This window comes from Python bivittatus, unplaced genomic scaffold (genome assembly GCF_059951505.1).
Source record: "Python bivittatus isolate LINGU-HERP-01145 unplaced genomic scaffold, Pbiv_v1 ctg000580_np1212, whole genome shotgun sequence".
Lineage (NCBI taxonomy): Eukaryota > Metazoa > Chordata > Lepidosauria > Squamata > Pythonidae > Python > Python bivittatus.
Window position 1 is genome coordinate 23,438,958 of NW_028277087.1, and position 14,423 is coordinate 23,453,380.

The following is a 14,423-nucleotide window of genomic DNA, read 5'->3' on the forward strand; positions in this document are numbered from 1 at the left end:
GGCTCAGAAAGCCTCAAGTCTGAACTTCACATTTTCTGTTAATGTACTAGATGACTTAGACAAGTGCTGCTGCTTCAGGTTCAGTCCCCCTCTCCTAGTTGTAATATGGAAATAATATTAACAGATGTCATAGAATTGTTGTAAGGATTACAATCGCATGAATGGATGCAAGTGGATACTTGAAAATGCAGATATGTTTGATAGTCCTTCTCTGATTGAAGCTAAGTTTAATTAACATAACATCCAAAGTATGTTGCATCCATTTGGTTTCTCCTGAGGATTTGTGAGGAAGTGTTTGTCCACAGGACACTTCATTTGGGTATCTAATTGTTCTCATAGTGTTATACTTTCTGTGAAGCACAATACTCTTCTTGACTTTGTTGTGCTTAATTTTAGTTATATTTTTATAATACAAATTACATTACATTTACATTTAAGCCCACCAAAAAGCAGTGTGCTTGGGTGGGTTAGATTAATGCTTTAGATAATGCTTTAAAAATAATGATCAGGATCTAGAGAAGTTCTTCCACTTATGCAAAAGTATGCTTATTTTTTCCTCTGCTGACAAACCAACAAGGCTCTGGTGTGTGTGTGTGTGTGTGTGTGTGTGTGCACGCACATACATGCATGTATGTGTGCACAGTGGATAAGGGACTGAAAGGCCCCTGCAGGTCAGTAGCAGTTTTGTATACCTCTTTCTCACGGATAGATGGGCATCTACTCAGAGGAAGGGGAAAGTGAGATCATGATGTCATAGTACAAATGATGCGCATTATATAACTTGCATCATTTGTATAGTGATGTTATGCATGGTGTCGTCATGACTTGCATTTGATGCCTATGCTTGGTCAATACCCCTGCCTCACTTTTCCCAACACTAGCACAGTATATAATACTTGCTTACCTACCTCGTATAGAGAAAGTGACCCATCCTTATGGCCCAAGAAACATATCGCTCTTTAGGGTGCCACAGAATTCTTGGCGTTTGCTGCAATATAATGCTCTAAAATATCCTATGTGGTGTTTAACAAGAATTCTGTATGCTTTGCCTTGTCTTCTGAAAATATTCTCTTTCATAGGCAATGTTGACTTAATGACATATTAATGTTTTGTAAATGGCTTTTTAAAAATGATTATTAGTGCAGCTCTAGAAGGAGCACCATTAATCAGTTTGCATTTCAGATAGGCTTTAGTCCTCTCAGAAATGATTCAAGACCTTTCTCTCAACCTACCATCTCTCTGCACATATGATCTGACCAAAGTTTACCAAAGTGGCCTTTACTCTATATTACAGATCCATAATACATTAACAGTTACTTGCTCACTATGTTTTCTGTACCTCTTTAAAAAGTCTAGCTTTGTAGTTGAAATGTCTATGCTATAACCTTTTACTCAGCTTTACATTTTTCTACTGCCCAACTGTGTATTTTCTCTCAAGTGAGTATCTGTTGCATGCAAAGCCAGCTATAATCACTTACAGTCCTGCACATAGGCAGCTTAAGTTCTTTAGCAGCCACAAACCATAGGCAAATATTTCCACACAGTTCCCACCTATATGAATGGGAGCTGTCCAAGAAAATTTTGGTAGCTCCCATTCAGGTCAGTGGATCTTCCTTAGGCCTCTTAGTTTGCACTTGTTTAAACTGATATCCATAGAGACTCTATTAACTTTGGCATATTTTAACGGAAATCTTTGTTCCCATAAAATACCATTGAATTAAATATTTAGTAAGGCATTATGTTATAGTTCATTCTTCATGAAGAATATATATTGTATTTTGATTGTTTCCTACTATACTGAAGCTTGATGTGAAATTTGGCTGTAGCAATTTAGTACTTCAGTACACTGCTTAAATGCAGTCATTATCTAAAATATGTTATGACTCAGTTAATGTGGGGAACAACACTATAAGACATTGAAAATGTCTTAATTGTACATCAAGCAAGAATAGGTCAGGTTTTGGGCTTAACATTTTTATGATGTACTCTGCCACACAATTCTTGATATAGCAAATATAAACCACATGCTCAACAAATGCACTAAAACTGTTCTCTTGACTATTTTGTATATTGTAAATGGACCTGTATTTATCCTATAGATCTTTTATTTGCTCAGTAAAGCCTTATGAGAAAGTAAGATTTTGTCTCTTTGTTCTGAATCCTAGGAAATTGACAATCACTTCTGGCATTAATACAGAAGTGATTACACCAGATTTGACATGAATCTGGTCCATAAACACTAGTGTTTGAAGAAAGAGGTTCCTTATTTTTATAATACATCTGAAAGTTCAGAAATTACAATCTTAGTCTCATCTCTAAAGTGTCACTTTATATACTGTTTAATCCACATCACCCTTCTATTAGCGTTTTCCCTGCACTTGCCAACTTTTTCATGGCACTCAGATGTAATTCCATCATCTTTGTTCTTCCAGTAACAAGATGCTGTGAGACTAATACAAGTATGCAAAATAATGTTAAATTTGATACAGTACTTGGGGTATAGCTGACTTGAAAAGTTAATGATTTAATTATATTTAGCTTTTTAAAAGTGTATCAGTAAAAGACACACAAGTATATAAGAGACTATATGAGAATAAGGTTCAGCAGCAACATTTATTATATAGATGCAAATTATATGCTAATTTTACACTGAAAACAAAGAGGGTAACATGAACAGGAAGCACCACCAAAGCAAATGTGTTATTGCTGGTTGCTCCCTGCTTTCCCTCTGAATTAGGTTAGGTGGTAATACCTAGCCAATCTGGATTGAAGTCAGAAGGAATTGGCCTCAATTTGAAAGAAATGTCAGCCAAAATTTACCTTTATGTAACCAACAAATTCTTATTGGTATTAACTGTCTATAAGAACACGCATAGTCAATTTATGTACTCTATGTACTTATGTATTCTATCTGATTTCAAATTTTCTCCCAACAGATCTTGTGTTAAACCTGTAGCTTACCTGTTTGTTTTCAGGAGTACTATGGTCATGTTACATTCATTCAGTCATTCTCTCAGCAGCCAACAAGGGTTAATAACATCAGATTACATAAAAATCAGCAAAGAAACATATAGCACCAGGACAGTAATTTACATATCACATAGTAACAGCCCACACAACAGTTCCAAAGGGAAGAACAAGGTCTTTAAAAAAGCCAGCAGGGTCAGGGTCTGAGCCATTTAGAGCTGGAAAGGGAGGGGGGGCTGCTGTTCCACAGGGCAAGCACAGTGAAACATAAGGCATGCCTTCTGGGTCCAGTAAAATACACGGATAGACAGGACCTGGAGCATGCCAACCTGTCAGATCTTGTTAGGCAAAGATAATAGGAGATAGATGGCCCCACTAATACCCTCGCCCTGTGCCATATAGGGCTTTGCAGGTGACTACTAGCACCATGAATTGCATCTGGAAGCCCAGTGGTAACCAGTACTGCTCTCACAGTAGCAGCATACGTGGACATACTGAAGTGCATCCATAACTATGCATGTTGCATCAATCTGGACTAGCTTTTCATCTGTTTACTTTTTGTTATTTCTTAGTTTCTTAAATTATTGTTTATTGTTTCATAGGTAATTTGTATACTGCTGAGAATCCGTAGGGATTTACATCCCTATGAATAAATGATAATATTTAAAAAAAAAATTAGATATGGCCAAAATCTTCCAAGATCACCAAATATAATAAATTCTACACCAAATAAAATAAATTCTACATAGTATAGTGGTATAGTTGTATAATTTTTCAATAAAAGCTGAATCATTAATTTGTACAAATAGTATTGTTGGATATTTTGCACATTGGCCAGGCTTTGTACAAAATGCAGATGAGATGCCTATTCTGCAAAGCCTGTAGGATAGATGTACTATGTAGGAATTGTTCACGTTTGTCTTTAAAGCCACATTTCACTCTTAACCCTGGACTTCAGTTCACCAGCTTCCTCCTCCCAATTTATGACTGGGAAAAACCTTGGCATCCTATCACCGTGAAAAATAATTTCATTGTCCAACGCGATATCCGTTTCATAGTAAATTTTAAAAATGCACTCCTCAGTGAAGAGTTTGCATAAGGCTGCAATCGAATAAACCTAGTCCTTAAACGTGTTTGTTTTGCGCATACAAGTTAAATTCTTGGTTAATTTTACTATAAATGTAAACCACGGTGATCAGGTAAATGCCCATGTCATTTGTGGTTTTGATGGGGTCTTGACTCCAACGCTCGGATCCTAAAGCTAAACTTATTCAAGAATACTCAGCAGATCCTAACGCTTTCAAAGCGGTCTACTCCACAGCTCCCACCACTGTCGCCCGAACGCTTTAATCCTCGCCCGCGGCCTCTCTCGCCGCTCCGCCCAGCCCAGCCCCGCGGCCGTCACGTCTCTCCCCGCCAATGCGAACGCCCGCCGGGAGACTCCCAGCGACCTCTCTCCCCCGTCCTCACCTTGCTTCCTGATTGGCTGAGGGTGCGATGACGTAAAGGCGGGTGAGCAAGCAGGCGGGCTGAGACACGGCGGCGGCTTCCTCCAGAGGCTTGTGTGCGCTTCGAGGTCCTTTTCCCGCGCAGGAGGGCACGACTAGATTAAACGGTGGTGGTAACAGTCCCGCCAACCCGGAGCTGCGCGTGCCTGGGCCGCTCGTTGCGCCGGTCAGCGTGGTGGGAAAGGGATGCCGAAGCGCTCCTGCCCGTTCGCAGACTCCTCCCCGGTGCAGCTGAAGACGCGCGTGCGGCTGAGGGAGCTGAGCCAGGGCGTCATGGGCGAGCGGTATCGGCGCGAGATCTTCGGTGAGGCGACTCGGCGGACGGAGAGGGGCGGCCTGAGAAAGCGCTCGAGGGGCTTGTCCTCGCGAGACCCGGAGTTTCCTTCCGTTGCTGAGGGCGCGTTTCCCCTTCGCCCCCGCGGGGCTTTTCTGCCCTGGCGTGAGCGGGTCGCGCCTGTTTCCCTCTCGGCCTCTGGAAAGGCGGCTGTTGGAGGAAGAAAGCGAAGCTCCCCTCTCTCCCGTTTCCTGTTAACACAGAGGTGCTGAGTCTCCGGCCACTCTGACTTGAGGGGCGTGTGAGAAGAAAAGCGCTCTGTGTATTCCCAGAGGTGCTCTTTTGGCCGATATTCTGTGTGCGTCGCTTACGAAGGCGACGGAGACACAGGGCGTTTGTTAGAAAGGCGGGGGTCATTTTTAATTTGTCAAAGGAGCCCGTGTCATTTGATTTCCTTGCTTCCCCAAACACGCTTGATTTCAGAACTTGAATTTGTTGCCCGGAAAGCAGAGTGCGCTCAGTTGTGCGACTTCCAGTTTGCGTGTAGTTAACGTCTCCAAGTGTTTCGTGCTTCATCTTCAAGGCTATTTTATGTTCTTGCTAGCTTAAAAGATTAAAATAGTTTAATCTCCATTATATTTTGCTCTGTTCAGCATCTGTATTCATCTGTGCATCCTTAGCGCTTAAGCTAACTATATATATACTATTTACACACGTAAATAGTATTACTGTTTACACGTTTATATATATAAAGTGTGTAGTTACTCACACAGCAGACAGGTTTCCCAGTCTCTTGACTTCATGGATGTAATACAGTCCCCACCCCTGGGGGGAAAATAAGTAAACAAGAGGAGCATAGCATTTCATTTTGGGAACTAACACCCATCTTTGCATAGTGGAGCATGTTAGGAAAAAAAAATGAAATATTATCCCTTCTCTATACATAGCTCTATATGTCTACATGGATATGTCTACTTTTGGTAGAGTTCTTTTTTTTCCCCCTAAAACAGATTCTGAAATTGTTCAGAATTTACTTTAAAATACGTTAGACATCAGTGTTGACGAAGATCAGTTGCATATTTCAGATTGTATGGCATGCAGGAAATTTGACTCTCTTTTATGTTTTGGTCACTCATAAGTACGTATACTAAATTCAGTCATAATTGATAGTTGTGCCAATTTTAATCAATATATGTAATTGCTTCAGAAACAAAGATGAGTAGTGTATGTATGTGCTGTCCTGTAAGGTCTTCTTCTCTACCACTCTTGTGTAATAAGCAGTAGGTGAGAAATGGTCTAGTTGCTCTCATAATGAAGGGTTTAATAGGTAGTAGAAAATGCAGAAGAGACGTCTTGTGTGCAGTGTTGCACATGAGATGTTTCCTGTTTAACTGCTGCCACTATGGTACTGTGATAGCTAATAATATATCAAACCAACTTGAACTGAGGTATTTAGAATTTAAACAGCAAACATAATTCTGAGCTCAGTGAACCAATATGACTTGGTATTAGGTAGGTCATATGTTCTTGATTTGTCTACAACTAGAAATTCCTTGCAGGAAAGGAGAGACTTTTGGAAGTTGCTAACAATTTTCTTTCTTGGTTGGATTGGGGGGGGGGTACCATATTTGGACTACAAAAACCTAGACAGCCACTAGAAGGCAGTAGAGAGTAACTGAAATCATCTTTGCTGCCATCTAGGGGTTGTCTGAAGTTTTGCAGCTGAACAGCGATAGACCCAAATTGGATGATGCATAGTAGTGTCACTGTGGAGGTGTACAATTATCACAGAATATCATTCATAACATTCTCATCTTTGCTCTTGTTCATATGGCAGAGAAAACCAAACAACTGCTCTTCAAAGGCGCTCAAACATATATGGACACTGCCTGCAATGGAAGTGCAGTGGGAACATATCTAATTGCACAGTATCCAGAACCACTTATAGACAGATCAGAAATTTGTTCTTGGCACAGATGTAATGGACAAATGTTAATTGGACAGGATGGAAAACTTCGACAGCCCTGTGCAAGTGAAATGGGTAAGCACAGTTAGTTAGCTGCCAAGTATCTGTGTACTATTAATTTTCCATTTGCTGTTTTCAGTCTGTTTCATGTATTGTTTATACCTAGACTTTTGTTGTTTGCTGTTTGTTGTTTTCAGCGATAATATGAGAATCCAGTAGTTGTAGTTATGATTAAACCTGTGCTCATATATTACTGTCATTGGATCATTTTCGTAGTAGCTGCATTTCAATACTTAAGTCTGTAGTATTACTATGTTATTTGCAGTTATCTAGAATTATATTATGTGCTCTGTGGCACTAACTTTTTTGCAATATGTTTTTAAGGAATACAAAATAGAGTTGGAAAGGGCCTCAGAAGTCATCTCATTTAGGCAGTGCAGAAATGATACAGCTACAGAAACTCTAAAGATAGCCACCCAGCCTGTGTAAATTTCTTTCTCAGTTGCCATGCACACTTTCTTTCTTTCACAACTGTTAATCTGTTGTATTTTCCAAGCACACTCCAAGAACAATACTGTTTGTATTAGGAGAAGAATATATTATGAAGCTGTGCTGAATTGAATGTGTCTTTATACTCAAGGTAGCTATATCTGTATGTGTAATGACATAAATTCTTGCCAATGTGGTTTTTAATTGGTTGGTTTCTAGTGAAGTGCATGTGAAAGAATAGACTCTCCTGTGCTTGTGGATACATCTAGCTAGTTTTCCTTTTAAAAAGAGAAGACAGCAAATAGCAGCAAGATTTGTTCCCAGTATATGACATTTTGCATGTATATAGGATATTGTCTTGCTGAAAATAGATTTTTGAATATATCATGTAAAAGTTAAATGCAATGATGTATTCATTGGATAAATGCAAGACAAAGCCCTGAAATTGCATTTCAGTGATCTTACCAGGTGTAATGAAACTGTAGGAGTGTATGAAAAATAGTACAACCTGGTTTGCATATAAAAAGTCCCAGGCTCAATTCCGGTATCTTCCAGTGGCATTAAGAGATACCTTATCTAAAATATTAGATAATCTATTTTGATCAGTGTAGATGATTTTGTATAAAGCAATACAAAAGCGGACTTCGCACCTGTGGGAAAAATGCTAGGAAGAACAAAAATCTTGAAGATTATTTATTTTATAAAGAAGTTTATTTATAGCAAACAGTGCTGAAATCTAATCTAACAATCTATTTGTTTGTACACAGCTTTGCCAGTAGGAATGTCAAAGACCTGTTCCTCCTGTATAAGAACAGTTGACATCAAAGATGTTTGCACACAGTGTGATCAATACGTATGCCAGAACTGCAGCAAATTCTGCAGCTGTTGCAGTACCATTGTTTGTTCCTTATGCTCAGTTATAGAGTAAGTGCCTATCCAGATGAGTCTTAATTTCCTTCGGTTGTATTGATACCCAGAAATTAAATTCATTGTTGATTCTTGACAGAAGGGAATATTTTACACACTATAATTTATTACTTGAATTCAGTAACATTGGTGACTATTAGTCATGGCTGAATTAATTAGCTAAATCAATCCTTTATGTCAGGATTGTCTAGTTGGATCTTCCTTGAATTCAGTAAGACAATTTTTATGTTTTTATTTCTCACAGCTTAATTTGTCACAAAGCATTGTTGCATGTGGAAGAGCCACAAAAGAAATTAGCGTTCTCTTAGAACTTACTAATCAAAAAGGTACACTGAACTGACTTTTACCCCCCCCCTTTTTTTTTTTTAGATCAGAGGATGTTGGAGATCAAATCCTTTGCAGTGGCTGCTCAATGTACAAAGAATAAACAGCTGTTTTTAGGGACTGGTTATCACCAGATGTTGTAAAGAAACTTGCTTTTAAATGAGTTTTTTGAGATATTGGAGTGCCTTTTTCTAAATATTGTATATTTCTGTAACTGTAGTTTAATATAATAAATATTTTATATTTTGATAAGACCTGATTTTTGTGTGGCTTGATAAAATGTGAATCTTATATCCCTTGTAGAGGATATGGAACAGATTCTTAGTATTCCCCACACAACCCTCAGATTTGCTTTGTAGAGCTTGGAGACCCATTTGTTGCATCTGCAGGGGATTAGGGGTTAGAGAATTTAAAAAATGTCCTAGTAAGCAGGGTGTGCTTACTTGAACATACTTGAACATATTGCTTTTGTAGTATCTAATAAAACTATAGATTTGATTTCTAATTGATAATCACTAATCTTAAAATAGTTCTTGGCTTACCTGTAATCTGCTAATTCATCTTTTGAAAACAAAGTGGCTCTCAACTCTTCTACCATGTGAAAGAGACTTGCTATCATATTTAAGAAGTTAAGAGTATTTTTTTTTCTATGAAAAAATAAAACGATGCATGTCTTTCTGTATTAAGCTAAATGGTAATGGGTACCAAATCCACAGTCTTCAAACAGGTTAAACCAAACACACAGTATCTCTTTTTACAGTGTTACATAATTGACACAGGCCCTTAAAATAATGACTGCTAATGTGTGTGATATGCAAAATTCACTTACAAGGGCATGTTATAGTTTGGTATGATTACAGTTTTACCATATTTTAAGATCAGTACCACTTTAATTTGAATGTGAAATCAATACTACAAATCTTACATTCAAAAAAAAATATTTTCTTGTTTCATTGTATCCCAACAGGTATTGCATCAGAATATTCTTGGCATTCTTAATACTGTCTTTCTGAGAACTGAATTCTCTTCCTCCTCCTGAAATATTGTTTCATATCTGCAAATAAGTTCTTGGGTGGGGAAATACAAGACTTTATTGTGATGGCGCAATACTCTGAAACTGTAATAAATTCAGTTTGTTCACAGAGTCAGGATTAGGAGTGAAACTGCCTTGGGTGATGTGAACTGGGAGAAAGAGGCAATATGACCCAACTGATTTGGGGTGGGAGTGGGGAGAGGATCTCTTACTTGCTTTCGATGCCATCAGTATGGTCTCCCTGCACAGGAGTTGAGTGTACACTGATAGGGTGTTACATTTATTCCTGTAGGACTGTTTCCAGACAGTAGCTCTTGGGGACCATGTACCATTTAAATTGCAGGGTGCCATGATGTTCTGTCTCGGTCCTCTTGCTTCTTAGCAACTGTCTGAGGACATTAACAAGAGGTTATTTAGGGAAAGATGTTGATATCCAGTTCTATGTTCATTCCATCTGTATCAGGTGAATGAGATACAGGGTTTGAATCAATGCAGATAACAGGGTTTGAATCAGTTATAGGCTGCAAAGAGCCAATTAACAGGCTGAAACCTGAATCACGATGGCATTTATTGTGTAGTTCCCAAGTCTATGCTGTGGGAAGATAACATGCTCTGGGCAAAATCAGCAGAATTCTGGATCCAGCTTTGGCACTGGGTGCCTAAGTTGCAATGGCTAGAAGTGCTAGTTCTGTTCTAGCTGGTTTACAAATGGTTACTGGTCTCTGGCAGGCTGGATACAGTTGGGGTGCCTCTGAAGACATTTTAAAGTCACAAATGATGTGTATGATGTGTACTGTTATACCTATCCCAAGTTTTCATTTGCTGCCTAGTTATTTCTGAGGCTAGTTTAAGATAGTGGCTTACAAATGGTTTGAGATACAAATATTTGGTGGATTGTTTCTCCTAGTATGCATTAGCCCACCCATGTTGCCTGGGGAAAGGGCTTTTGGTGCTTATGATTATGGAAATTACCACTCACCTAAGTGGTTCCTGTCTCAATCATGGCGCCCTCCTCTACAATGCAAATGTTGATTTTATCTAATATAGATTTTAATTATGTTAATACTGCCTTGTTTATATTTTGTATTTTTCTTACTGTTGTAAACTTCCTTGATTGTCAGACTGCTAGAAGAAAGGGTATAAATCCAAGAAGTATTTTTTTAAATGAAGCTGTTTTATACGTTCTGCTTTTGTCCGCACTAGTATATTATTTCCTATCCAAGAAGAGAGTTGTTAACAGCCTTTTAATTAGCAATTGAGCCAGGATTTTTACATAAATGAAGTATGTGATCTAATAAAAGAGAAAACAGTTGTCTTACCTGTCAGTTATGTTTATTATACTTCTGTGGTATTTTTCTTATTTAACTCAAGGTTTGTTCCACTCCCTCAAAAAAAAAAAAAGTCCCCCAATTTCACAAAAATTGTGATTATAAAGAGATGGTAAATTTTGCTTTATGTTTTATCAAAGCAGATATAACTATGGTTAAAGATAATGTTTTTCTGCTTACCAGTTGTGTAGAACACAACTCATAATGGGTGGTAACAGCTTCATGCCAGCTTGTAATTTATTACAGCTAAAGAAAACCGAAGATGGATTTCGGTCTAATTCATCAAAACACTATTGTTAAGTGTATTTGCTTCCCTATCTGCCCTTTTTACTTGCATGCAGGATAAGGTTTCTAGGTTTCCTTCTATTGGCTCTTACTTCAAGTAGGTGTGTGCCACTGACAGAGGCATAGTGTACCAGTTTATTTATATTTCAAATTTAGTCACTGCCATCTCACGAGGAAGTGGCTCTGGGCAGATGCGCAGGGCTATGTTAACCATCATTCTTAGCAAGGGAGATGACTGAAAAATCTCTGGTTGAGGGGAAAAATAGTTGAAACTTAGCAGAGAAGTATTTGCAGAACCAGTTGCAATGAGAAACATGACTCAATCATGCATACCCATAAAAAAAATACATTTATCTCACTCCCAGGTTTTCCTGATATTGCCTCTTCCCACAAACTTGGGGAAAAAATCCCAAGCTGACCAATTTTGTTCCATCCCCCCCACCTGCTTCCAACCTCCCCCAATCCCACAAAAATTCTTTGCAACCCAAGCCACCAAATTGCAACGTCAATTTGTAGACCATAAAGAATTCTGGCTGTTGAAATACAAGCTGTGGTGCTGCCCTCTAGTTGACTGGGAGAGGCAGCACGGCATGCAGTTAGTACTGTATTAAGGTTTTGGCAGCAGGCAAGCACTGAAAACAAGTCCAGAGCATGGCTTTATTCTGCACCTGCTCCTTTAAATTCCAGGAATAGGGTTTGTTAAAAAAACAGCAAGATATGGCAAACACCAGGCCAACTTCCCAAGGCTGGATAGCAGTAGAAGCCAATGTTCAGGACAGAGTAGAAACCAAACAGAAGAGAAGGTAAGGAGAAATCCAAGTATACTTAGGGTTAGGGTTACACAGGACTTCTCATTCTAAATACTTGTTTTGCAGTTTGATCCTCTTACATTTTCTCTTGGCAATTATTCACATTTGCATCCAATTCACATCCTTCCTTCCATCCTCACCTTATCTCTTCTAGTTTTGCCACATGCTTCTTAATACATTCCCACTGCATTCAGCCTTTTATCTTTCTCCTGATATACCCAACTCTCACTTCCATATAACAAAGTAGCAGAAGCACACTCTTATTCACAACCATTCAATAAACATTCAGTAAGGAACCAAACAAACCACCTTTCAATAAGCATTCATTCTTTGTAGTAGAACATGTACTATCCAGTATCTTTCTGCTAAGCTTTTTATATTATATTATTTTTCTATTTTCCTAGCTTTAGTAAATAATCTGTAAAGTTACACAAATTAATCTACTTGTATAACTTAAAATAATTCAACCCTACTTTTCTTGTTAAATGGAACTAATGTTCTCTGATACAGTTGCAGATCCATACTCCTCGTTGCATTGTAGAGTCTATCTAACATTTTGCTGCACATTGCTTGGGTTCTCAGAAACATCATCCATTAATCCATACAAATGTAAATGAACACTGATATTCCTAACCAATATATTTCTAACATCACTATAAGCATTTTTATATATTTATCCATATTTATATTGAACAACTAAGGAGGCATCAGACCATCATTGCCCTAACTAAAGATAACAGTTTGTACATTAACCATTCCATGCATAGAAGAGGTGGTTTGTATCTGAACCAAAAAATGCATACTGTATTGGTCTGGATATGGAATGAAACAGGGCTGTTTTGTCCTCGATATAAAAGTGAAAAGCAGTTCTGGTCAAGTGGGTTGGTGAGGTAAGACTGGGAAAAGCCAATGCTGAGGGGTTTTCTTGGCAACACCGTGTTTATATAATGGTAATGGTGAGGGGGAAAGCAGTAAAAGGTGGAAAGGGGAGTCTCATGTGATCAGAGTTATCTGTATGCTGCCCACATGTGTCACAGAGGGCCCATTCCCTCCCTCTTTTACCACTTGGACATGGATCACTTGCTAAGAAGGAAAATCTAGTCATGCATTTCCTGACTATGTACCCTTTTAACCAGAATATACCTTCCTAGGTGCATTTAACAGACTAACTCCTCTGTAGGTTTTGCACTGACTTTTGGTACATTTCCCTCTGTGTAATGACACTACAACGGCCATCTTCTAATTCTCAGGCATAGATGCAGTCTTCAAACACACATTAAACAAGTCACACAGCTACTCTGTGAGCAAAGTATATCCATATTTCAACATTTCTCCAGTTACACCATCTATACCTGCAGCCTTACCATTTTTCAATAAGCATTTACATCCTTTCCATCCATTTTTCACTGGGTGCTAACATTTCAGTTCTAGTCTTCAACATATTGCCATGATTTCCATACTTAAAATCAAAGATGGATAATATTTTTCAACCATTTCAAATTAAGAGTCTAGTGATAACTCAACAAATCCCTACTGTATACAGTGGGGCAAAAAAGTATTTAGTCAGCCACCAATTGTGCAAGTTCTCCCACTTAAAAAGATGAGAGAGGCCTGTAATTTTCATCATAGGTATACCTCAAGTATGAGAGACAAAATGGGGAAAAAAATCCATAAAATCACATTGTCTGATTTTTAAAGAATTTATTTGCAAATCATGGTGGAAAATAAGTATTTGGTCACCTACAAACAAGCAAGATGTCTGGCTCTCACAGACCTGTAACTACTTCTTTAAGAGGCTCCTCTGTCCTCCACTCATTACCTGTAGTAATGGCACCTGTTTGACCTTGTTATCAGTATAAAAGACACCTGTCCACAACCTCAAACAGTCACACCCCAAACTCCACTATGGCCAAGGCCAAAGAGCTGTCAAAGGACACCAGAAACAAAATTGTAGACCTGCACCAGGCTGGGAAGACTGAATCTGCAATAGGCAAGCAGCTTGGTGTGAAGAAATCAACTGTGGGAGCAATAATTAGAAAATGGAAGACATATAAGACCACTGATAATCTCCCTTGATCTGGGGCTCCACGCAAGATCTCACCCTGTGGGGTCAAAATGATCACAAGAACAGTGAGCAAAAATCCCAGAACCACATGGGGGGACCTAGTGAATGACCTGCAGAGAGCTGGGACCAAAGTAACAAAGGCTACCATCAGTAACACACTACGCCACCAGGGACTCAAATCCTGCAGTGCCAGACGTGTCCCCCTGCTTAAGCCAGTACATGTCCGGGCCCGTCTGAAGTTTGCTAGAGAGCATTTGGATGATCCAGAAGAGGATTGGGAGAATGTCATATAGTCAGATGAAACCAAAGTAGAACGTTTTGGTCTAAACTCAACTCGTCATGTTTGGAGGAGAGAGAATGCTGAGTTGCATCCAAAGAACACCATACCTACTGTGAAGCATGGGGGTGGAAACATCATGCTTTGGGGCTGTTTTTCTGCAAAGGGACC

General features: G+C 38.8%; 1 protein-coding gene across 1 annotated transcript; it reads left to right on the forward strand.

Moving 5' to 3' along the window:
• The first annotated feature begins 4,448 nt into the window (after positions 1-4,448).
• SIVA1 (SIVA1 apoptosis inducing factor) lies at positions 4,449-10,804 on the forward strand. Its single transcript, XM_015887496.3, has 4 exons — positions 4,449-4,779; positions 6,587-6,790; positions 7,972-8,128; positions 8,501-10,804. Exons 1-4 carry the CDS (start codon positions 4,662-4,664, stop codon positions 8,556-8,558), a joined length of 537 nt encoding a protein of 178 aa, XP_015742982.1. The 5' UTR covers positions 4,449-4,661; the 3' UTR covers positions 8,559-10,804.
• The last annotated feature ends 3,619 nt before the right edge of the window (positions 10,805-14,423 follow it).